At 39.1% G+C, this 23759-nt stretch overlaps 1 protein-coding gene across 13 annotated transcripts in view; it reads left to right on the forward strand.

Moving 5' to 3' along the window:
- The window catches only part of LOC138761991 (low-density lipoprotein receptor-related protein 1-like), a 1165126-nt gene that overhangs the window by 182660 nt on the left and 958707 nt on the right, over positions 1-23759 (forward strand). For all 13 annotated transcript variants that reach the window (XR_011356692.1, XM_069935089.1, XM_069935091.1 and 10 more), the window contains one exon: positions 21520-21682. Coding sequence is in view for 12 of the 13 variants with exons in the window: in XM_069935089.1 (XP_069791190.1) it covers positions 21520-21682 (163 nt within the window). In the remaining variant the exon portion in view is untranslated. The remainder of the gene's footprint in view (positions 1-21519; positions 21683-23759) is intronic.

The following is a 23759-nucleotide window of genomic DNA, read 5'->3' on the forward strand; positions in this document are numbered from 1 at the left end:
TTTGCTCCAGGTGCTCGAGGATCCTCCCACATTTTAAAGATGCATGATTTGGTAGATTAATTGTTCAGTTAAAATTGCCACTGATGTGCACATGAGCAGTGGAATCTGGTTGATGGATGTGTGGGGAGAGTAAAATGGGATTAGTGGAGGATGAGTATAAATGAATACCTGAAGGTTACTGCAGACTTTGCATCCAAAAGGATTATTTCTGTGCAGAAAGACTCCCTGACTGGAGAAACAATTAATTTTTGCCTTTGATAATCATCAATTTATTTAGGCAAAATTCCATTTTATTGTCAACGAATACAAAATAAATCCAACTCAACAAGCCATGATTTTAGGAAAGTTGCACTAAATTAATTAAAATTATGAATTAGTGTTCTGATATTAACATATTTGCTTTTATTATTAATATAAAAGCAATATTGCATGTTTATAGATTAGAACATGGGCATTCCTTTTGAGTTCAGTGAAAAATAGAACAGACAATGGATTTGATTGAATGATGGAGATTTATGTTAATATTTGGCAGAGCTGATATCCCATTACTTCTCTCATCTCAACTCCCACAACCCCTCTGCCATGTTATGCTGGTAATGCCATTTCATTGGACGGAAAAGAATAAACTGTTGCATTTGTAACATTGAAAGTAACAGCACAGTTATTGCAGCAGCTAGCGCAATTGTATACAGAGCCAGCGACCGGTGTCTGAATCTGGCACTGTCTGTCAGGAGTTCGTAATTTCTCTACAAGTCTGCATGGGTTTCTTCTGGCTGCTCTGGCTTCCTCCCATCTTTCAAAACACACCAGGGTTGTCGATCAATTGGGTGTAATTGGGTGATGCAGGCTTGTGCGCCATATGGGCCTGCTACCATGCTCTATGTCTAAATTTAAATTGAAACAAAATCCTCCACTCATCCTGACTCTCCTGTTTCGTATAATGAATTATAAGTAACAGAACACCTCTCACCATTGAGCTTTGAAACTTGTAGCTGCTTTCTGCTTTCAAATCAAGGAACTGAGCATAAGCTGAATTGGTACATGATGAAAGTTAACAGCAATTTGCAACTTTCACATATTACTTAGGCATTAGTTAGGACAAATAAACAGAAAGACAACAGGGCAGGATTTGTAAAGAGATGTGGGTGAAAATTAAAGTTTGATACTTGAAATAGAGAAACAATAATTGAATAACTTGTCGCTACAAAGGGAAAATTTGTATGATGTATTTTATTCAAGTCTCAAATGCATATTGTGATGCTTTCATGCAATCTTGAGGATTAACAATGTCGGGAAATCTTATCAGGTTAATGTTAAACTCCATTTTCCCTGCTGTTCCTTTTTTTAAATATCTGGATCTGCAGACACTTTTAAAAAATATTTTATTTATATTTTCACATAAGCTTGAACAGCCATATACAGTGTCATGACAAAAATAGCAGTTCACATTTAAAAATTCATTTTCTTTATGACTATATTTTCAACCCCATGTCTCTACCAGGTTATGTTATTTTCTCCAGGGGAACGCAGCTCCGCATTTCCTTGTTCCATCATTCAATACTAAGACTAGAGTCGGACTTCCAAGTCACTGAAATGCACTTCCTGGACACTGCCAATACGATTAATATAAATTGGTTTTGAAATTTGGAGAGCTTCATTGTTAGCCTTATGTCCATTATGTTTCCCAACAGGAACAACTCTGGGACCCACGGGAATTGTTTACCAATGATTTTCTCTCAGACTTGGCCTAGTTCTTCCCAAAAGGGCTTCACATGACCAGGTTGCATGCACAAATGTCCCAGTTGCCATGCCACATCCAAAACATTGGTCTGAGAGATCTAGTTTTGACCTGTTTAATTTCTCCGGAGTTAGATACTCCTGGTGCAAGAAATTATATGGCACCAACCTGTACCTTGCATTGATGACCAAAGTCATGCTGTCCCAGCATATGTTGGACCAGCATCCCTCATCAATTACAATACCCAAGTCTGATTCCCATCTTTCTCCGATCTATGAAGCCTGGTTTGGGTCCATCCAACTGGATAGACAGCTTTGAAAGTAGCATACTTTACACTTTTAGCTATTACACCAGGGCTCCCTCCTTAAATGTTTTCCCATCATCTCCACCACCACACCCCCACAGACCCAATCTCTTACCATCTGGATTCCATTGCAAAAATGAATTTATTTCCACTCCCCCTTCAAACCATAGTCTCTATGGCACTGCACCATGATAGGGCCATATTTGGACCCAATATGTCCCATAAAAAATATATTATTTGAAGATAGCAGTTGAATATCTGATCTGGCAAATCATATTTATTTTTGTGTTGCTCAAATGACATTAATTCCCCTGCTCGTAACAGTCCTCTATGTACCTGATGCCATTACGGTGCCAGGTGTCCAGGATCTTGTTACCTACTGTTAATGATATTAATTTATTAGGAGTCAGGGGTGTTTTTGGGGACAGTCCCACTTTCAAATATTGGTTAATTTTGTTCATATATTAGCCATTTGTTTTAATGAGGGGCTGCCCTTCTTTCCTGGCAGCAATTTATTGTCCCATTTATAAATAAAGTCTTCTGCCATCCTCTTTTCCACTAGGTGTAGATCAATTTGTGCCCAGGATGGTACACCTCCTCCCTGAAAAAGAGAGGTGAGGTATCTCGACTGGACTGCCCATTAATATTTTTTAAAGTCTAGCATCCTCAATCTGCCTACACTGTAGTCCCATGTTAATTTTTCCATAGAGACCCTTGCCATTTACCTTTCCAGAGAAACATTCAGAACTTGTGTAGCAGCAGTTTGAAGAAACCTCGGGGCAATGGCACAAGCAGTGTCTGAAAAAGATATTGGAATCTTGGTAACACATTCATTTTGATGCAGTTAACCCTGCTCACTAATGTTATGGGCAGGGACATCCATCTATTTAAATCCTCCTCAACTCTTTCCAGCAAGGGGGCATAATTTAACTTGTATAAATTGTTCAAGATGCCATTAATATTAACTCCTAGGTATTTGATCCACTCCTGTGGCCATTTTAAATTGCTATTTTCTTTTAGTTGGCTATAATTCCCCTCAGTGAGTGGCATCACCTCACCTTTTCCCCAATCAATCTTATACCTGGATAGTTTCCCATAGCCCTCGAATACAATGTGCAGTCGAGGCAAAGGAGTCGCAGGGTTTGTCAGATATATCAGCATGTCATCAGCAAATATGTTGATTTTGTGCTCCTCCTGGCCCACTCTAGAACCTTTACTGTCTGGATCCTGTCAAATGGACTCACCAGTGGTTGTATCACTAGCACAAAGAGAGCCGGTGATAGCGGGCACCCTTGTCTACTAGTTCTGGTATGTGGAAAAGCTGAAGACATTTTTCTATTAGTCATAACCTCTGCCTTGGGTGCATGGTGCATGCCCTAATCCAATTTTGAAAAGTTGGCCATAACCCCACCTTCTTCAGCACTTTAAATAAAAATTCCCACTCCAGTCTAACAAAAGCTTTCTCTGCATCCAAGAAAACAGCCAATTCCTTCTCATTTATGATTTATACCAGATGAATTACACTCAACAGCCTGCCAATGTTATCCGCTGCTTGCCTCTCCTGCACAAAGCCTGCCTTGTCTTTGTTTATTAATTTTGGTAGATGCAATGCCAAATATCTTTGCCAGGGTCTTGGCAAGGATCATATACTCAGTATTCAGCAGGGAAATTGGTCTATAAGAAGCGGATCTTTACCCTTCTTTAAGATCATCATAAAAATTCCAGGACGGTCCATGTTTCCTTTGCCTGGTCCATCACCTCCATATACAGAGGCATTAGTAAATCCTTAAATTCTCAATAGAACTCAGATGGGAATCCGTCCTCCCCTGGAGAATTGCCAGCTTGTAGTGCAGTGAATCTTTTTCCCAGCTCTTCCTCTGTAAGAGGAAAGTCTATTCCCTCCTGGACCTCTGGTTTTAAATTTGGGAGATCTAATCTGGCCAGAAACACATCCATTTGATAAGAATCCCCAGTCAATTCAGATTTATACAGCCCTTTATAAAATTCTCTGAAGGTGTCATTAATTTCCTTTGGTATATATGACTTCTGGCCATAGACTGTTTGTTTTGTATTGATTATTCCAGAGGCTTGTTCGAACTGCCAGGTGAGGACCTCTTTTCCCCAACTCATAATACTTTTGCCTCAAACTCATAAGGGCCTTCTCCATACTATACGTCTGAAGCATATTACATTCCAATTTCTTGTTTGTAAGAGCTCTTTAGTCATCCTCTGAGCCTGATTTCTGAAATTCCTTCTCTAATTGTGTAATGTCTTTTTTTTCCAATTCCTCTACCTCCCTCATATAATTTTTCATGACCATCTTTGTGTACCTAATTATCTGGATCCCCAAGTATGCCTTAAGGGTGTCCCACAGAAGGAATTTATCTGTAGTAGAAGGCCAGTTGTCCTCACAAAACAAGGCTATTTCACTCTTATGAAACTACAAAACTCTGGCTTTTTCAACAACAGAGTGTTAAGACCCCACCTATATGTTGTGTCCTGCTTATGTGCATTTCTATAGTCAAAACCAGGGGGGAATAGTCCAAGAGAAGCATTTCTGCATACTCAGCTTCCTTGATCCTATCCTTTATATGGGCTGAAGCCAGAAAAAAAGTCTTTTCTAGAGTAGGAATCATGTTGCTTTGAGTAAAATGAGTAATCTCTCTCTCTCTTGGACGCTTTTATGCCACACATCTATCAAATTCAGCTCCTTCATGCAGTCAGTGGTGGATTGTGCCACTCTAGTCCTAGTTATTCATTTTGTGGATTTATCCAGCACCGGATCCAGACAAAGATTAAAATCACCCCCATTAGAATATTTTCATTTGCCTCTGCCAATCGTAGGGAAATGTCCTGTATAATTTTTTTTATCATCATATTTGGGGGCATAGACATTCACTAGGGTTCAGGATTCTGAATATATCTGATAGTGCACTATAACAAATCTTTTGTCTGTAATAACCCTCTGCACTCTTCGCCACTAGAATTTCTACCCCCCCCATGTCAAATGAGGAGAATATGACCTCACCCACCATCCACATTTTAGCTTCTGATGCTCCCACTCCGTTAAATGCATCTCTTGGATGAAGGCCAAATCTATCCCCATTTTTTTAATGTATGCCAAGACGCTTTTTCATTTCACTGCTTTGTTTAAGCTGTTAACATTGAAAGTACCATACTTTACACTTTTAGCTATTACACCAGGGCTCCCTCCTTAAATGTTTTCCCATCATCTCCACCACCACACCCTCGCAAACCCAATCTCTTACCATCTGCCTGTTGCTCAACACTATCCAAGCCGCAACAGGCCCAGCAGAAAACAAGCCACAAACCCTTTTGCCCACAACACCACAACATACATACCCACTCACAACCATACCCCCCCAAATAATAAAAGAGAACACATACCCCCCAGACATCACACACAAGTCTCAGCCACTCTCCCCCTACTCATCACACACAAGTCTCAGCCACTCTCCCCCCACACATCACACACAAGTCTCAGCCACTCTCCCCCCACACATCACACACGTCTCGGCCACCCTCTGCTCACGCCTCTGGCACTCATTCTCCTTCTGTCATCTCCATTACTCCTTACCATGCAGTCACCATGACTCTCAATCTCATCACCCTCCACCCGTCCAGTCCTAGAATACCCCAGACCCTTACATATAACATCTTTTATCATCATTTTTTTTAAATCAGAAAACAGCCAAAAGCACATTCTTTATATAACACAGAAATCCAAGCCCTTCCAATCTATCAGTTTTAATAATTTTTGTCTTATTGCCTCCTTTATTATTTTCCATATGGTCCACCATTTAGTGCAGCAGACTATTTATTTATAAACTGATGCACTTTCTCTTTTTCTGTAAAAAAAATTATTCTCTATCTTCCCCCACCACCCCCCACACTGGCAATATGATTTTAAAGCCCTTTTACTTTTCCGATCGCTTAACCAGTTCAAAGACTTTTAGTTTCTTAAGCAGAGCTGCACTAATATCTGGATAAAAAAAACGCTTTTGATCCCCTGTATTCCAAAGGAACTCCCCTCTGAATTCCCCCTTTTGCCACCACCCCTAATATTTTTTCACTATCTTGAAAATATCTTAACATTATAAGGATTATCTGGGGTCTTTGTCCCAGTCCTGGCTTAGGGATTGAGGCACTAATGTCACTTTTCTATTTTAATGGGGGTCCCCAGTGCCTCCTCTCCCACTAGTTCGAGATCCATTTAGTTTGGAACTCTGTAAGATTTCTCCCCCCCCCCCCCACCCCCAGAGTCTTCTTTCAATCCCACTATTTTAATGTTACAGCATTTTGTGAAGTTCTCCAGGAAGTCCAACTTTCCTCATACCTCATTCTTTGAGGAGACCTTTAATTTTTTCCTCCTTTATGGGAATTATAACCTCCTGCCCCCAATCTCTCCTTTATCTCTGTCACCCTGCCTGTTATATTCACCGGGGGCCCCTCCATCTGCCGAATTTTTCTAACATGTCTCTGGCCCTTCTGTCCACTACCTTCTCCAATCTATATTCCATTTGGGTCAAAGTCTGTAAAATATCTCTAAAGGAGGGCTCGAGCTTCTCCTGGCCTCATGGCTGGGTCCCTCACACACTTAACTGCCCCTATTACCGCCATTGCATTCGCCCTGCCAACCCTCGAATCTTGACTCGATGCCCCTCGCAATTGCCATGATCGCTGTCCCAGCTAACCTCCTCCTCATCTTCAATGGACCACATTAGTCCCGAGCTCATGCTGGCTCTACTGGAGCCCGCTGCTCCCCGACTCAACGCACCATTAGCAGACCCCAGCGGTCTGGGAGATCGCTGCTTGGCACACAAATTCGCGAGCTGCAAGGGAAAGGTAGCTGTCTTCCATCACTCCAAGGCTCTCACTGCCTTCTCTGCCACTCGGGATCATTCCTCTGCTCCAGGCACAGCCTGTTTGTGGAACTCCCACTGGTGCTGATGTCAGGGGGTTGCATCCTCCTCGATGGCTCTCGGGTCGGCACCGCCATTACTCCAGACATGAGGCACCTCCACTTGCCTCGGATCCTTGTCGGCCATTAATTTCTTCGCTGTATTTTGGGGTTTTTTTTGTTGATTGAAGCTTCCTCATCCTCTACTTGTATTCAAACAGGATTTGTTTTTCTTTTTTGTCCTGGATTTTAGATTTTTAATGCTGTTTTCTAGTCCAGGTCTGGGAGCTTTTAGGATCTGCAACCTCCTAGACCACCACGTGACCTCCAAATTCTGCAGACACTTAACAGCAATGCTCCAGATAATATATTTTCATTTAACTATTTGAAATAGTTATTATTAATGGAGCAAAAGGACACAAAAAGATTGTCCAAACTATAATGCTGAATTCCTTATACATATTTATGATTAACTGTAATGAAATGCTTTGAGGTTCTTGAAGAAAGACTCAGGGCCAAAATGACTGTTTACATCTTTACCTCCTATGGAGGCTGCGAGACCTGGTGAATTCCTCAGGCATTTCTGTGTTTTTACAATCACAGATTTTTGTGTTTCACTCCATTCAGTTGCTTGCTCCACTGTGAAACCTCTTCAAAGGATGCTAGACCTGAAGAGGTTCTCCTCTCTTCAAAGGGAGAGTCTTACTGCTCCCCATCTGCTTTCACGGCTGCTCTCAAGCTCTATGACCATGTGCTTATCCAACTCACTTCCACAGCCACGTGCTCTACCTGGCTACTTGTCTCTGCCACCATATGGTGGCGCTTCAAGGATTCCAGCTTCATTTCCAGACCTCCCAGTTTTGCCCCCACCAGGATCTCAGGTACCTGTGCTGCATTGACTCCTGCCCTCTTTGTTTCTCTTGACATATGCTATGGATTACCCTCGCTTCCATGTGCAGATACCAATGCACCCTTGCCTTCTTACCATCACAGCTCTGAATATCACTTACAGACCTCACCTGACTTCCCCAACTCTTCCCTCCTTCCTTGGATCCTTTCTACTCTCCACCTTCTGATCCATTGCATCTTCCTCCTGTCCTGCCACCCTCCACCCCATTGGCCACCCCTTCAAACCCTACCGGGTCTTTACCATCCCCACCGACCTTCCCCTCAGAGATAGAATCCTCCATCATCAGTAGATGTTTCACACTTATCCTTGTCCCACTTCGCACACACCTCAACAAGTTCCATGCATGCCATGATGCCAAACTCTACTTCCCTCAGCTCCGTCTCCATGCACACTTCTGCAACCAGCCCCTCTACAGATCCCATCTCACACCTTATACTTTCTTCCTCCTCCTACACATTTTGTTCTAGCCTTCTACCTGTTTTGGATCTTTGATACCTTGTAGGAAGGCTCAGGCCCAAAACCCGGGCAATATGTATTTACCTCCTCTGATCGCTGCAAGACCTGCTGAGTTCCTACAGTATTTTTGTGTTTTTAATAACATCTTAAAGGACCCCCATCACCCTGGTCACAACCTATTTTCCTTTCTACCTTTGGATAAAAGGTATAGAAACCTGAAGATCAGTCCCTCTAGATTTAAGAACAGTTTCTTTCCAATGGCGATCAAGAAGTAATTCAATGAATTCCTCTTCTTTGAACTGTTCTGTCACCACAATAAGGACTGTCTGAACAATTTTAATGCCACTTTTTTTGCACTTGGGTAAATAAAAATATTTTATATATATATATATATCTATCTTTTGTATTTATTATCTCTTTTTAATTTATTGGACATTATTACAGGTTTTTTTCATTAAGTTTGGCTGCAGCAAACAAGAATTTTGGTGCATATGTACCTTGTTGGCCTTCATATCAAGAGGGTTTGAGTATAGGAACAAGGATACCTTACTGCAGCTGTACAGGACCTTGGTGAGACCCCACCTGGAGTATTGTGTGCAGTTTTGGTCACCTTATCTAAGGAAGGATGTTCTTGCAATGGAGGGAGTGCAGAGGCGATTCATCAGGCTGATACCTGGAATGGCAGGAATGACTTATGAGGAAAGATTGCGCAAATTGGGATTGTACTCCCTGGAGTTTAGAAGATTGAGAGGGGATCTCATAGAGACATATAAAATTCTGGCAGGACTGGACAGAATGGATGCAGATGGGATCTTTCCAATGATGGGAAAATCCAGAACCCGGGACCATGGTTTGAGGATAATAGGCAAACCATTTAGGACCGAGATGAGGAGGAATTTCTTTACCCAGAGGGTGGTGAATCTGTCGAATTTATTGCCATAGAGGGCAGTAGAGGCAGGTTCATTAAATATATTTAAGAGAGAATTAGATCTATTTCTTCAGTGTAAGTGTATTAAAGATTACGGAGAGAAGGCGGGGACGGGGTACTGAACTTTAAGATCAGCCATGATCTCGTTGAATGGCAGAGCAGGCTCGAAGGGTCGAATGACCTACTCCTGCTCCTATCTATGTTTCTATGTTTCTATATGATAATAAACTCATTAATATTATTGATTGGAAATGTTTTATCTGTTAAATCTGAAAAAGAAACAATTTTGAGAACAGCAAAAGGCTGCAATGCTGACAAAAGTTTTTCTTTCCTGCCTTTTCATCACTTCTCTGCTTTTTATTCACAAAACATATAATTACTTCTTGAAGCTGCTTAAATGATTCACTTTATGATATGCTCCTGCACTCCAAATTGAATCCCAGATAATACAACAACTACACTATCTGTTATCTTCAAACTCGAAATTCTCTTCATCTTCTTGCAGTTGAGATGGATTCTCAAGCTGCAACAGAATATTCAAAAATGAGGAGGGAATTCTACCAGAGTCTTGATAGACCGCAATACCATCACCATATTTCTATCCTTCATGAAATCATGGTTTTCCTCCCTCCTTCGCAAGAGAAGTGATGAGAGCTTATATGTTGAGGATCAGATTCCAAAATTCACACTGGTCTCAAACAAATAAAGCAAACAGGCCCTGCAATAAATGTTTACACACCTTTAGCATCGCTTCTCAGTTGCTGTTCTTATTTAAGCAATAAGTGGTGTACATGGAAATTGTAGATAATTGATCGATTTAACTATGAGATATATTCACTGAGTTTCAGGTGTGTGGCTGAACATGCTTAAAATCATCAAATTGTACAGTGAACAAAACTGTGTTCCACAGCTGTAGTCTCAGAATTGGCCCTTTGTAAATTTTTTTTTTTATCTCATTGGAAAAGCAATTGACCCCTTCTGACATATTCCTGAATTCATTCTATTGAAAGTATTCTGGAACTAGCCTGCAGTTAGACCAGACAATTTTATACAAGGTTTTAATATTTTGGATTCCTTGTAACAACATTTATTACAATGAACCCAGGTAATGGATAGACTCATGGCAGGATGTACATTTTCAATTTTTTTTATTATCTTGACCTTGACGGTTGAAGCAGCTTGAAAACGAGCAAGTCTTTCCTGTTTTGCCACATTTGCTTGCAAAGACATTATACTCGAAGCATAATTGGTTGAGCTACTCGCAATGTCTGGTACTCCAAGGCCTGTAATTTCTGACTTGTAAAGCTTTCTTTATGTTTTATTTCACATTTCTAAACATATCTTGTGGCGCTGCTGGAGCCACTGGTGTGGATCTGTGGGGAGCGGAGGAGTGGAGATACAACGCACCCACGGGGTCCAACTGCCCAGTCAACTGCCATCATGGTTTGAAAGGCACATTGAAAGAGACAGTGGCAGTTTTATTTAAATTCCCACAACTGCAGGATCTGTGCCCAAGATAATGGTGCCTCTCAAACGCCAGCAGCCACGAGGAGTTGCAAACTCCAGGGGAGTGGAGGAGTGGAGCAGGGCACCAGAAATCTGGGAGACCATTCCCCCATCTGAGAAGAAGAAGCAGAGATGATGACCACGGGGTGGTAATCATGGCAGTGGGGGCTCTGTGGTTGAAAGACCAATGTGGCAGGCTGCTGGCAACTTGAGGTGAGGAACCCATGGAGGCTGTGGGCTGCTGGAGACTGGCTCAAACCTGCTCAAGCGATACCAGGTATTGGAACTGGAATGCAAGGGTGTGCCAAAGGCGCTGAAGAGTTCCTGACCATTTTGGAGGTTTGGATCTGGAGCTCGGGTTGCCAATAGTTTGGATTGGTCTCTGTGTGGATGTGGAGGTTATGTAAGTGCTGGAGGAGAATCTCAGGGACTCTGAGGGGACACTCTTTTGCTTCTTTCTCTAACTATAAGAGGTGCTTCAGGCAATTTCTGCTGATGGTGAATCTGTCTGCCTCACAGCAGGCAAAAACACTTTCATGTAATATACTTTTATTACAATAGTAATAAATTTAATCTGGAATCTGGAATCTTCAACTGAAGGATCCTCCAAAGGGATGGAAAAAGTTTGATATGAGGTGGATGCTTTGGGATTAAAGTCAAAATTAACAAAAGTAATCTGACTGTATATTGGCCTGGCAGCATGAAAAAGGAAAATGGTGGCTATAGATTCCTGGGGCATTGAAAGAAGAAAACAAAAGTCAAAAAGCACTTCATATTTTGAAAGCAGAATTATCATTTACACGGCATCCTATTAGTCTGTGGACTTCCTTAAAAACCCTCACAGGTAATTTTGAATTTGCAGCTACTACTGCAATGTGGGGAATGTGTAAAAAGAAGTAAGAGAATATTTTTAAAATTATCACGATGCAACAATGAGTTTGCAATAACAGCATGACTGAGACTTCAGTTCGAGTACCATGGTAAATGCACAAAGGTTGAGGCTTTGATTGTTCATAGTTGTGGTGCCTCCTGTATGATGAAACACAAATTGATTTTTTTTAAGATGGGGTTTGTTTTTTCTAAAGGCAGTATAAAAGAAATGATTATGATAGATTTGTTTCATATTATGGGTTAACAGGAGCAGGTCAAACAAGGAAGAGTGCAGATTAATTGTGTGAGATTTATTACAGAAGGCTACAGGAATTATTCTTTAAACAATTAGAAGTTGGTCTAAATAAATTGTTTCTGAGCATAACAACCAGAAATAAACAATACTCAACCATGAATACAGTCACATTCAGACTAAATAAATGAAAGTAGATTGAAGGAATATGGTAATTGTTGGTAAAGGTGATTGGAATTGTGTATCAATGACGAGGAGAAACAACAACACAGATTGCCAAAGGGTTTGTTGCTGAATTGTAACTGATATAGAATGTTCATGTCTAACCAATTTAGTACAGCTGAGGAATGAACTGGGTGTCGCCCAGGCTCAGAGATCATTTTGTGTATGTGCAATGCATTAAGTGAGCTTTCGGTTCAAAAGCATGCATACGTACATTTGGGTTGTTATGTAATTGTATAAATATGTGAATTTTGACAAGAATACAAGAAAAAACAATTTGTGGAATTTTTCTCAGAGGTAACTGATGATTGACTTTAGTTTTGGTTTTTACACTTAAGCAAAGGTTTTGCCTGGGGCAGTAAGTGGCTTTGGTAATTCTACATGCTGAGGTTGACTCTGATACCCAGCAATTCAGTGAACAAATTAATATAAACAGAAAGGCAGTAACTTTTTTTTCTAATGCAGAGTGGTATATGTGCCAAGGGACTCATCTTATTTCAATACATTTCAGATAAATTCAGTTATGGTGCATGTTATTGAGCTGACAAGTCATTAACATTCTCTTACCATTTTATTAAATGAACAGTTTGTTAATTTGCAGTGAAGTAACTGCCTAAAGAAATCTCTTGGTGCCTGCCACATTGACCACCGCCAGTGGGCTGATATCGCCTCAAACCGTGCATCTTGGCGCCTCACAGTTTGGCGGGCAGCAACCTCCTTTGAAGAAGACCGCAGAGCCTACCTCACTGACAAAAGGCAAAGGAGGAAAAACCCAACACCCATCCCCAACCAACCAATTTTCCCCTGCAACCGCTGCAATCGTGTCTGCCTGTCCCGCATCGGACTTGTCAGCCACAAACGAGTCTGCAGCTGACGTGGACTTTTTACCCCCTCCATAAATCTTCGTCCGCGAAGCCAAGCCAAAGAAGAAGAACTACATGTTACACACATTACAATAAAATATCAAGAGATAGCAAAAAAACTCATAGTTTTTATTAATTAGCAGCCCTGACAACAACCATTCTCACCTTGTCGAGATGTTACCTTCAAAGTCTTGATCGAATTAATTTACATACAGTCCAATAAGTTGAAATGGAATTTCCAAAAGCAGGTGGTAATTACCACATGAGATGAATAGAAGTTAAAATCAGCAAGATCTGCAAAGTTCTTTTGTGCACCCACCCCAGCTCCCACATCCATTTTTTAAACAACAGACACCTATCTAAATCCTGAGAAGAACAAAGACAAGCAGCCAGCCCTTTAAGTCACTGAGATCATGGCTGGTCGATAGCCTGTGCACTAGGGTTTTGGCTCAAATTCTCTATTTTTTTGCACTGGCAAAGACTGAATGAGTTTAAATTTGCATTTTAATTGACTAAGTTTCTTTTGTTTAACAATTTAGCTCAGAACTCATTTTGCGTAAGTTTGTTAATTTGAACATGGTTTATTACATTTTGTATGAAGAACATTTTCCTCATAACCCATCTTTGATTTTAAAGGATTTAAAAAAAAAACATTTTCTGAAAAAACAAACTGCTGGAAGAAATATTTTGCTTTCAATCTCATGAGATGTAACTTGTGCTTAAAAAAAAACTTGACATTAAAAAAAACAGAATCTATCAGCTCCTCCTGATGATCTTCAATTGCCCCAATTAAGAGCAAGTAAATTTCATAAATGTTAATAGATGTACTTCTAACATTTTTCAAACTAACATCCTTTGATAAATGCTCCAACTTCTCTCCATATGCGCAAGAGTATATTCCTTTTTATAATTTGGGCAGCAGATCAATTTGTGTAGAAATCGACCAGCATGAAGCACACAATGTTGCAAGTTGTTTAATCATCTTTGTTTGGGCAACCAATATAGGTGAACAAATATTGAAAAATTGATAAGATTAGGTGGGCTTAAGTACAATAATGTTCTTCTCCAAGTGACTGACAGAGCTCCGAAATGGTGAAGTTTCAAATAGAGATCGATAATTTATGTGATATTTGAATTTGGAAAGGAGAGCTTCAATCAGTTCAACTCCAGATTCCTAAATGTTCAACAAGAAGATGTCATGATTTTCTGAGCAGAGAGAAAAGAGTGATAATTTAATGCTGGGCTACGTATTGTAAATGTTTCTTTGTTCATGGATTTACAAGTATATTGGATCCATTTTATTATAGGATGAAATCACACAAATGTGAGAATAGTTCCAGATAGCTGTATGGTTTTTAATGTTTTAGAAGACAATAAGCAGAGAGGGAGTAGGATATGACTTTTATTTACTAGTATCTTTCATACATTTCAAATTAACTTGCAATATCATTACATAATAGATATTAAATACTTTTCAATTTTCACAACCCCCACCTCCCACCATCCCGAGCCCCTACAGAAAGAAAAAAAGAAAGAAATTCATCATAATAATTATAACCACATTTAATAATTTACCACAAGACATTTCTTGATGAAAGTATCATATTTTCATGAGGGGGGGGGATTGGATTAAAAGGTCTGGATTAATCTATATTCATAAATCTCATATAGGGCTCGTAAATTTGACAAAATTTATTATAATCATCTCTCATATTATAAGTATTTTTTTTCTAACAAGAGACAATATTTTATTTCATTCAACCATTCTTCTCTTTTTAAATCACTTCCCAATTTTCACATTTTAGCGACACACTTTCTCACTATTGCTGTTGCTCGACTAAAGATCTCTTTTTATATTTATCTAGTTCCAAATTAATATCTTCATCATATATATTACTCAACAAAAAATTATTGGATCTAATTTAACCTTCACTTTTAATATCTTTTCTAACATGACACCTAATTCTTTCCAGAAATCTTTTACTTATTCACACAGCCATTCTGAATGCAAGAAATTGGATGCAGCATTGCAGGTTTGGATTAGTTGTGAGAAACTTGCATCATTTAACCTCTGCGTCATGTTTTTCTGGACTAATATCCAGTCAAGAAATACCAGCCTGTCTATACGCAGATGTATCTTGCTGTCTTGATGAATCCCAGATCACAGCTGCCTGTGATAGCAGAGACACATTTATTGTAGATTTTGTCCCCTTGAAAAAACACCTTTAACTCAAAGTCACCATAATCAAGGAGCTGATTGTAGCCTTTTTGGAAGAGAAATTTAGTGGTGTATGATCCAATGATCATGAAAGGATCAGAGGTGGAGAGGGTGAGAAAATTTAAATTCCTAGGAGCCATTATCTTGGATGATGATTTCTGGGCATAGCATTCAACTGTCAGTGTGAATAAAGGATGTCAATGGCTCTACCTTTTTTAATATGATATCAGAAACCTTAGCAAACATCTACAGAGGTGAAGGTGACTGGCTGTATCACAGCCTGGAATGGGGGCACCAATACCTCTGACCGAAAAACCCTGCAAAATGTAGTGGACCAAGAACAGCATATAACCATATAACCATTTACGGAGCGAAAACAGGCCATGTTGGCCTTTCAAGTCCACACCGGTTCACTGATTTTGTGTGCCCTCTTCATCACAGGCAAAAATCTCCCCACCAATGAGAAAAAAAAATATGTGGAATGCTGCCTTCGGAGAGTAGCAGCAATCATCAAAGATCAACATGCTCTATTTTTGCTGCTGCCATCAGGAAACAAATTTAGGTGCTGCCAAACTCATACCACCAGGTTCAGGAACAGTTGCTATCACTCCACCATTGGACTCTGTGATAGTACAGATTCTATCACCAATGTGTATATGTACAGATGGTAGTGTAGGATGACTGTGATTGGCTGAGAGTGTAGCCACACCTACTGGCAGGTCTTAAAGGATTGCTCCTAGGCAGACCAGGTCATTCTGGACTGGTCGACCTACTTGTGATATGCTCCAGTCTTTTAATTAATAAAAAGCCTTGGTTTGGATCAACAAGTCTTTGGTTCTTTCGACGCGCTCTACAGACTCCTAAACAATAAACTTAGTCAGAGACTCATTTAGGGACTCTTACTTTGCACATTGTTTATTAATGAATTTTTTTTTCTCTGTTTGCACAATCAGTTTACTTACATTTCTTTGTTGTTAAGATACTCATGATTCCTTTATTGTCATGGTAATAGTACAGAACATGGAATAATACATGGAATTGCCTTCTACCTGCCATAAGCAAAGAGTTACTTTTATTTTTTTTTATTTTTCACACTATGAACCATATTAACCAAAATACACACAAACATTTCCCTCTAGAATATACACAGTGTCATTTTCTCCCCTTATTCCCACTCCCTTCCCTCCCTCATTCCCACCCCCTCCCTACCCATTAAACGTTCAACATATATGATACATTAAACCCATTAAACAATGTCATCACACAATGAAAATAAACAAGAAATTTGTGTCATCAACTTTTACACACGTCTTCTATCATTTTAGGGGGTGGAGGTCCGCGGTAGGCCCTCTCTGTTGTGTTCCATGTACGGTTCCCAAATTTGTTCGAATACTGTGACGTTATTTTTTAAATTATATGTTATTTTTTTCCAAATGGAATACATTTATTCATTTCTATGCACCATTGCTGTACTCTCAGGCTCTCTTCTGATTTCCAGGTTGACATTATACATTTTTTTGCAACAGCTAAGGCTATAATAATAAATCCTTTTTGTGCTTCATCCAAATTGAGGCCGAGTTCTTTACTTCTTATATTACTTAGAAGAAAGATCTCTGGATTTTTTGGTATGTTGCTTTTTTTGATTTTATTTATACATGATTTAGATCTTCCCAAAACTTTTCCACTTTCTCACATCCCCAAATTTCATGTACTGTTGTTCTATCTATCTGATACTGTTGGGTCCCATTTATTTAACTTTTGGGGCGTGGTATATAGCCTGTGTAACCAATTATATTGTATCATGCGTAACCTCGTGTTTATTGTATTTCTCATAGTTTCCGGAGCATAGATTTTTTCATTTTTCATTTTTTATCTTGATGTTTAGATCTTGTTCCCACTTTTGTTTGGGTTTACAGCTTATTTCATCATTCTCTTTCTCTTGCAGCTTGATGTACATGTTTGTTATAAATCTTTTAATTATCATTGTTTCTGTAATGACATATTCAAAGCTGCTTCCTTCTGGTAACCTCAGCCTCCTTCCCAATTTATCCTTCAAGTAGGTTTTCAGTTGGTGGTATGCAAACATTGTACTGTGAGTTATACTATATTTGTACTTCATTTGTTCAAAAGATAATAAATTATTTCCCAAAAAACAATTTTCTATTCTTTTGATCCCTTTTCTCTCCCATTCTCTAAAGGAAAAGTTATCTATTGTGAAAGGGATTAGTTGATTTTGCATCAATAATCATTTTGGTAGTTGATAATTTGTTTTTTTTTCTTTCTACGTGAATCTTCTTCCAAATGTTGAGCAGATGGTGCAGTACTGGTAAACTTCTATGTTGCACCAACTTTTCATCTTACTTATAAAGTATATGTTCTGGTACCTTCTCCTCTATTTTATCTAGCTCTATCTTGATCCAATTTAGTTTTTCTCTCGTTTGATAAAAATCTGATAGATATCTTAATTGTGCTGTTCTATAATAATTCTTAAATTTGGTAGCTGTAAGTTCCCTTGTTTGTACCATTCTGTTAATTTATCGAGCATTATCCTCGGTTTCCCCCCCTCCCCCACTTCCATAAGAATTTCCTTATTATTTTCTTTTACTCATTGAAGAATTTCTCTGTTAAGGGAATTGGTAACGATTGAAATAGGTATTGTATCCTTGGGAATATATTCATTTAAATGCAATTTACCCTTCCTATCAGTGTCAGTGGTAAATCTTTCCAATGTTCTAAGTCATCTTGTAATTTCTTCATTAATGGCTGATAATTTAATTTGTATAGATGGCTTAGATTATTATCTAGTCTAATACCTAGGTATCGGATTGCTTGTGTCTGTCATTTAAATGGTGATTCTTTCTTAAACATTGTGAAATCTGCATTATTCATTGGCATCACTTCACTTTTATTTGCAATGATCTTGTATCCCAATACTTCTCCATATTCTTTAAATTTCTTATGTAATTCTTTTATTGATAATTCTGGTTCTGTTAAGTATACTATGACATCATCTGCAAATAAACTGATTTAATATTCCTTCTCTTTTATTTTTATCCCTTTCATTTTATTTTCTGTTCTTATCAGTTCTGCCAAGGGTTCTATATCTAAAGCGAACAGTGAGGGAGATAGTGGACATCCCTGCCTGGTTGACCTGCTTAATTTAAATTGGTTCAATATATATTCATTTACTGTCACCTTCGCCAATGGTCCCTTATATAATGCTTTAATCCAATTAATATATTTCTCTGGTAGGTTGAACCTCTGTAGTACTTTAAATAAATAATTCCATTCTACTCTGTCAAAGGCTTTCTCTGCATCTAAAGCAACCACCACTGTTGGAAGAGTTGCCTTTGGTGTGGCCCGGCATCCCTTACAGTAAGAGAAACAAGCAAAAGAGAGTCCTTCAGTGTCATGGAGTGTCCATGGCTTTGTCTCCAGAGTACCTGTTGTCTCTGCAGCTGCACAAACTCCTGTTTGATCCATTGGCAACCCGAGCTCCAGATCCAAATCTCCAATACAATCAGGAAACCTATAGGGCCCGATACCCTTCAGCAGCTCTTCTTGCACTCAGCACCCTCTCAAATCCTAGTTCCGATAGCCAGCTCCATGAACCAGTCTTCAGCCACCCCTAGTCCATGTAGTTTCCCTAACTGTAAGTTGTCTGCAGCGTCTGTGGATCCCTAAGTCCACGGGTCTGGCGCTATGTTCACTGGCCAGTAGGGTCATCTCCTTTGTTGGTCCTTCTCAATGGGTGGGGTTCTCCCCTTTTCTGTGCCTGTGGTGGTACAGCACTGGCCTGCTGCAGGGGATGACACCTGTACCTGCAGGAGTGTACCGCCGGCCTACTGCAGGGGTGTACCGCCGGCCTACTGCAGGGGGCAACCTCTGTACCTGCAGGAGTGTAAGGGGACAGGAAAACAGCTGTCCGGATGTCAATCAGACAACCTGAAGGGATCAAGCCCCACCCGGTCGGGTTTCCATCACCCTCCGGGATATAAGCCTGTGCTGGCCTCCCGAAGCTCACTCAGAGTTACTGCAGTTACAGGCAGCCTGGCTCTGTGGAAGTCTTTGTGGATTAAAGCCTGTTGTACAGTCTTTACCTTGTATGTGTCTGATTCTGGCTAACAGCGCACCACAGTGCCCTGCATAGATCCACTACTCCCTGGAGTCTGCAACTCCTCCTGGCTGCAGCCAAGCAGAGGAACCACCTTCTTGTGCACAGACCCAATTATATTGGTATCAGGATTTTGAAATAAAACACCGTCAGCTCCTTTAACAGGATATTTAAAGCCCATGGGAAGTAATTGGTATTAGGACCAGGCGGTTGAATCTTTCAAAGCAGTGCTGTGTCTCTGCTCTCTCAGATCCACACCAGCATCCAGCAATGCCACCATTTTTTTTTTGTTTACATTTCTTTCTTTTGTGTACATATCTCTTTTTTGAGTACAGTTTTGATGGCCACTAACTAGCACCAACCAAACGAGACAGAGTGCAAGTAAAAGGCTAGTTGTAACAGGCTAATATATATAGCTAGGCCTTACCTCTATGCAAGCCAGGCCAGAATGAATGAGAATGAACTGCAACCAGTTTATTGAGGTGGTGGCCCCTGGTGGCCTAGTGGCATTATGACATACTGCCACAAGTTTACACACTATCGATAAGTAGAAATTCTTCCTGGCCCACAGATAAAAGAATCTCAGGGTTGTAGGTGATGTCATATATGTACTCTGAAAATAAACCTAAACTTTTGAACTTTGGTGAAACCTCACTCATAGTTTTAATAGTTGTTTAACTTCTTTAATTTGATTTTTTTAAAATCTGATTATGTCACTGATATTCAATTTTGAAAAAAAATCATCAAATTATTTGCAAAAATAAAACAATTTGTTTAAAACATGGAACTCAAGCAAATAATTTAAATTAAAAAAGCAATTTGCTGCCTTCTTTTCCTTCTAATTCACAGCTTGGAATTCCAGCTTGATTGGATCGTGCACATGAGCTCCATGTGCAATTAAACACTGAAATAAATGGACATAAAAAAAATATCAATGTGCCCAAGACTTTGCACTGCACAGTTAATCTGGGACAGTTCCTGATGTACAATCATCGAGATGATTAAATGTCTGCAGTTCCATTTAGTATTGTCAATGTTCACCAAAAATTAACTGTATCATTATGTCCACTCAGATTCATAATTATATTTCCTCATTCAGAGGGACCAAAAATTGTTTGATCGGAGTTCCTTATTTTTAAGTATTCATACAGGTTCCATATTTGACATGTTCTTCCTGGATTAAGTTAACTCCCTTTAATACTGAAGGCCAAAGTGATCAATAAGTGTTTCTGCAAGGACCATTTACATTGGTGTCTATTGCATTCTGAGGGATTCTTCCTTACATTTGGAACATAATTATTGCAATCCTGAGCTACCTGTGTAGCCTGTTGTTTGAACATCTGGAAGCAAATGCATTATGAAAATTAAAGCACAAGGAGAAATTAATTAACCAAAAGATTTATTTGGGCTATTTTCTGAAAATTTCCTTTTTCTATAATGGAATTTGTTAGCAACTTCACAGAGGTTACATTTTTCTAACATTCATAATGGATGGAAATAAAATCTCTTTTAAGCATGTTGTTAAAGAAGGATTTTTGTTTTTATGTAAATATAGAATAATGGGCTTGTTTATGTGGAATCAAGAATATTTCTGGAAATTAACAAGGAAAATATATAAAATTATTCAGCTAATAGTGAAAACAGTCATCTCCATTTTAAATTTCAAATAAAAGAAAATTGTTCCAAATAAAAACTGTTAGAATAAAAAAAGAATACTATTAGAATCTAAACTCGTGAACAAATTACACCAAAGATAAAAGGCCCAAAGTTAAGAAACAGACTTATTGATTTTACTGGTTCCCCTATCAGGCATTTTGCAAAACAACCAAAGATTAATCCACCGATACATTCAAGAAAATCCTCAAAATATTTTAAGATTGAATTGTATAAATAGCCATGTTAACAGAAAAAGAATTTATAACAGTGTGTTTCTCTTTAAAAATGGAATGTTTGATATTTTACACATTTTTATTACTGTTTAAACTTGGGTGATTTCAACATTTGATAAACAGACTGAATAATGAACAAAAATCAAAGCTATGTATTGCTGAGGGAAAGGATTGTACAGTTTATAGAGACATTTTTTTTGCTTGGATAGCTGAAAATCATAAATACCTTTGTGGGCATGAAAAAATAACCTTTTTCTTCCATAACAGTCAACAAATCACAAAATTGTCCTTTTTTTTGATCTAATGTGTTCTCTTTTCCTTTGACAGATGTGGAACAAATGGCTTTGGATTGGCTTACTGGAAACTATTACTTTGCTGATGATGTCAGTGACCGAATATTTGTCTGCAATCGAAATGGGGTTACTTGCATTACTCTTTTAGATCTAGAGCTGCACAATCCCAAAGGAATTGCCCTTGACCCAGCCATGGGGTAAGAATATTTACATATATTCCATACAATATCCTGCAGGCAGCTTTAGGCATTGGTGAGATCAATCTCCACGGACTTCTGCATGTACGTGAAATATAATGGCAGAATTTGCCTGTTGGATGAAATACATTCATTTCCATTCAATTCCACATCCAAGTAGTCACCAGGCGATTGATGAGTAAGACCTGTTGACCATTTGATGGTCTTTCATGGTGGAAGCATCCTCCATGTACAGTGAAGTCTGAGCACACAATGCTGTATTTTAACTTTGAAACATGTTTAATGAGCACTGTACATATTGCATGCATAAAATAAAAGAACTACATGAAAATATTTGGGCTGGGTTTTAATTTCTCAGCATTCTGAGATCTGGGGGTATGGAAGTTGGCAATGTGAATGACCACAATGTACCATTTTCTATTTGAATTTCTTAGCCATGATCTTTAGCAAGCAGCAAGAGGACATAGGAATGTCATTTTTAATTCAAGCATTTAGGAGACAAATGTTAAAAATGGATCATGGCAGGGTATTGCAGAATGGAGTCTATCTGCTGAGATTTACTATGTAAATATGAACCAAAATTGTTACTTGTTGTAGATAAGCAGGTACTTTAAAAAAACAATAGCAGTGAAGTAATTGAATTCAATTAAAAGAGAAAATAAACACATAAGATTGATATAACGATTCACAACAATTCAAGTGCATAAATAAATGATTTGCAATAGAGCAGCTGGGCAATCATTAGTTTTCCAAAGGGGAGGTTCAAGATTCTGATAACTGTTGGAAATAAACTGTTCTTGAACTAAGGGGTGCTGGTTTTCAGGTCTATTTGTCTTCTGCCTAAAGGTAGCAGTGAGAAGAGGTTGTGACCAGAATGGTGGAGGTCCTTTATGATGTTAGCTGTCTTCTTGAGGCAGTACCTCATATAACTATCTGTGATGGATGGGAGGTCAGAACCTGTGATGGACCCTTCTATATTTGCTACCTTCTGTAGCCTTGGTCTGTTAGGGTATGGGGTTGGGGTACAGTCTGGTGAGAGATGGAAATATCCTGCAATGGGAGGTCAAGACCCAACTCCAGTATCAATATTTAAGAGATATTTAAAGAGAAACATGATCAGCCAGGAAAGAGAGTGATACAGACCCTGTGCAAGCAAATGGGATTTGTTGCATTGGCATCATTTATAGCACAGAGAGTGGGGGCAGGGAGAGGGGGTGCTTGTCGGAGAATATCTTTTCTGAAGGGATGATTTGCTGGCAAAATAAGGAGGGAAAGGATAGAAATTTTCAGAAAGGTCAGTAGTGGGAAAATGTAGCCTTGCTTGTGATAATGGATTGCAATGTTTTTCCTCACATCATTTATCTTTGCTAGTAAATATAACATTCACAGCGAACTTTATTGCATTCACTGAGGATCTCCCACTTGCAACACCTATCTGCAAATGCCTCTAGCAGAAGAATCCTGTGATAAAAAATTTTGGGAGCACTGGTAAAGTGGCCTCCAAATCCACATGGAAGTCAGCAGAAAACAGTAGGGACCAGATTCCCAAAGAGCTGTCAATTTCCTCTATTTAATTTTGCCCTTCTTGTCTCCACTCAGGCTTGTTCCCAAGTCACTGATTTCCTGCAGTTAAAAAAACAAAATCTGACGGTGATACGCAAAGTAAAAAATAACTACAGATAAGTGAATGTTTCCTCTGAACTGACATCAACAAACAATTACTGTACATTTTTTTCTTTGGGTAGAACTGACAAATACTTGAAGATGGAGGTATCATATGAGAGGGTCAAGGTTTAAAGTTGATTTACAAACCCAGTTTTTTTTGCACAATCTGGTGAGAGATGGGAACATCCTGCAATGGGAGGTCAAGACAGAGCTACAGTATCAATGTTTAAGAGGTATTTAAAAAGAAACATGATCAGCCAGGAAAGAGAGTGATACAGATTGTGAGAAACAGAAATACCTTCACAGATTTCGCTCGAGACAAAAATTGAGAACAAAGAACATTTATCGCACAACAGTGCAAAGTTGGGTGCTTCCCCTTACCCTGGGAATATACACACATATTGGGGCTCAC

This window comes from Narcine bancroftii, chromosome 4 (assembly GCF_036971445.1).
Source record: "Narcine bancroftii isolate sNarBan1 chromosome 4, sNarBan1.hap1, whole genome shotgun sequence".
Classification (NCBI taxonomy): domain Eukaryota; kingdom Metazoa; phylum Chordata; class Chondrichthyes; order Torpediniformes; family Narcinidae; genus Narcine; species Narcine bancroftii.